At 28.9% G+C, this 2,951-nt stretch overlaps 1 protein-coding gene across 3 annotated transcripts in view; it reads left to right on the forward strand.

Annotated features, from left to right (window-relative positions):
• Window positions 1–2,951, forward strand: part of LOC106467941 (transcription initiation factor TFIID subunit 1-like) — a 99,490-nt gene that overhangs the window by 66,582 nt on the left and 29,957 nt on the right. For 2 of the 3 annotated variants that reach the window (XM_013928327.2, XM_022396171.1), the window contains exons 25-27: window positions 437–492; window positions 903–1,042; window positions 2,458–2,520. In XM_013928327.2, the coding sequence (XP_013783781.1) occupies window positions 437–492; window positions 903–1,042; window positions 2,458–2,520 (259 nt within the window). The remainder of the gene's footprint in view (window positions 1–436; window positions 493–902; window positions 1,043–2,457; window positions 2,521–2,951) is intronic. The other variant, XM_022396172.1, reaches the window with a different exon arrangement.

Consider the following 2,951-nt stretch of genomic DNA (forward strand, 5'->3'; position numbering starts at 1 on the left):
TATAGTGCTCTGTGAACACAAATTAGTTAGCATAAATCAGTTAAATGACAAAAAATTAGGTGTCTATTTACTTGTGACCACTTAGTGTATACTGTAACTTTTTCCTTGTCTGGTCTACAAGTGATTTTGTGATTCTAAACACTGCTAGTGATAAACGTGCATAACAAGGAAAGTAAAACCAGAACTTAAACCAGTTGTCTTTCTAATATGGACAAAAATATAAGTGTTACTGTGTATTTTATAATCACATGTTGGTTTGATGACTTGGTTTAGATATTGATTTTTCATTAATGTTTATAATGCAAATGCTGAGTGAGACATATAAAATTCTTTAATTAATGTTTTTAAGATAAAGAGACTTACTTATGCTTTTGATTATGTAAATTTTTCCTAATAACACCTGCAATTTGTATAATTTTTAATAATATATTTACAGACAAACAATCCAGAGATGATGATAATGTGTCCATGACAAGCTTTGGTTCTAATGCTGTAAGTATCATGTTCAGGGAAGTACATCGTGGATTAATATTGTGAGTTGGAAGAATATGAGAAGTGAAGAATAAAACTGTAATAGTTTTTATTTCTAATAAAATTATATTCAGTTGTTTATGTAATTAAACCAAAGCAACTGAAGATTTTTAAAAATTTTATGTGAGTGAAATCCATTTAGAAAACATTTGATTAAAATTTGGAGCCAATTTTTATTTGCATTTTGTTTACTTTTGCTTTTGAGTTTTCAACTTACAACATCAGTTTTGATGTTAGGACAAAATATTTATTTTATTTTGTATGATTATAACAAACATAAGCACGTAATGATCACTGTAATATTTTTTTACCTGTTGTATAATATAACTTAGTTAAGTGTGTAAATAATAATGCTTACTTCTGTTATTTAGCAGTCAGGGCGAATTCTAAGAATTTATAGAACTTTCAAGTCACCTGAAGGAAAGGAATATATTCGTTGTGAAACAGTTAGGAAACCTGCTGTAATAGATACATATGTTCGCATACGCACAACAAAGGACCCTAACTTTATGTAAGAAATTCTTATGTTTCTATGCTGAATAGATAAGATGAAAATGAGATGTGTAACCCTTAACCAAAGAAACATATTTTGCTAAAACTTATTTTTCATATCTTGTAATAAAAGTATGTTATTGCAAGCTTTTAAATAAAATAATATATGTATATTTTTTAAATTTTAATTCTTCTAAAAAACTGTGTTTGGCATCTGTGTTGACCCCATAACTTTAGTAGTTAAGGGTTGGTAAAGGAGTGGGCAAGGTTTTGTAGTTAGTATTCAAGATGTATCTGTGTTGACCCCATAACCTTAATAGTTAAGGGTTGGTAAAGGAGTGAGCAAGGTTTTGTAGTTAGTATTCAAGATGTATCTGTGTTGACCCCATAACCTTAGTAGTTAAGGGTTGGTAAAGGAGTGGGCAAGGTTTTGTAGTTAGTATTCAAGATGTATCCAAGTGTGTAAGATATATATATTTGTAATTTATTTAAGTTTTTGAGATGTAAAAAGTTGTTTTTATATATAAGTGACCAAACTATAAGTTTGTGGGTTAATATGAAATGCATATGCAAAATACAACATTATTCTCTATTAAAACAACATTTTGTCTTACAAGAAAAAAAAGATTATATCTTTTGATAGAATCATTGTTTTGAACATGGTTGCAAAACACTCAGTCTTTGAATAGAAGTTGTATGCAGTTAAGTAATGTGTGAATTGTTATTGTATGCAGCTAAGTAATGTGTGAATTGCTACTATATGCAACTAAGTAATGTGTGAACTGCTATTGTATGCAACTATGCTATGGGGGTGTACATTTAATTTTCTATACAACATTATATTGAAAGTGGAGTAGCAGTTCTTACAACAACGTGTAATACCAGACAGATGGACAACTCTGCTATGCAGTTTTGTTCTGTACTTTGACGCTCACAATTTGTGCAGTTTAAAAATTAAGAAATATGTAAAACACTTGAAAATTTTAAATTTGAATCTCTGATATAGTAGTTAATAAGTCCTATTGTGAGGTAGGACAATGTATCAGGCTTTATTTCTTAATTATGCTATTTTACATATAAGTTTGATGTTTTGAATACATATTACATGTGTGAGAGTTTTTTGTTTATTAACTACAGATCATGTTATTATGGATACACATGTTCCTCAAGTTTTTAATTTTTGTCTTTTTAAATTCTTGTTTATGTGTATAGTATAATGATCACAACTATGTAATCATACAGTACTTTTATTCCATGGATTTTTTTGTCAGAAGTCAAAATGCAAATGAGCCGACAATTAAGTGTACATGTGCATATCAAAAGTTAAGCTGCTGATAGTTGAAGTTCTTCACCGTGTTTCAAATGGTCTTCAGTATTAGAAGAACATTGTTTTTTAGATCCTTTTTATTAATGTTTTCATTCTTTGAACTGTAGTAAGCAGTTTGCCTCAACATTAGATGAACATCAGAAAGAAGAAATAAGAAAAGAAAGACGAAGGTAAGTCAGATTATGCATCTATGTGTATTAGGATAATGTTCATGAATGAGAACAATAGCATGAATTTTCTGTCTTAAGAGTGTTGTAATTTTCATCATTCCAAAAATGAACTGTTACAGACTATTGTTAGATGTTTAATTTGAATGTGTTATATATATAACAACAAATAAAAATTATAAAAGTAATATTTAAATCAGTTTTGTGGGTCAGATCTTTATGTATTAGGTCATCAAGAAATTAATGTTGTATTTTGGAACACTTTCATTAACCATCCCCCAAAAAATGTACATCACGTATAATAGTTAAACGAACTGCCTAAACATCACGTCAGTGTAGCCTATATAACGTGTAAAGTTTAGTATACTCTAATCCCTTATAGTGATGGCATATAATGAGATACAGTCGGCATATAATGCTGTTTGAATACAAGA

Source organism: Limulus polyphemus, unplaced genomic scaffold (genome assembly GCF_000517525.1).
Source record: "Limulus polyphemus unplaced genomic scaffold, Limulus_polyphemus-2.1.2 Scaffold2805, whole genome shotgun sequence".
NCBI lineage: Eukaryota > Metazoa > Arthropoda > Merostomata > Xiphosura > Limulidae > Limulus > Limulus polyphemus.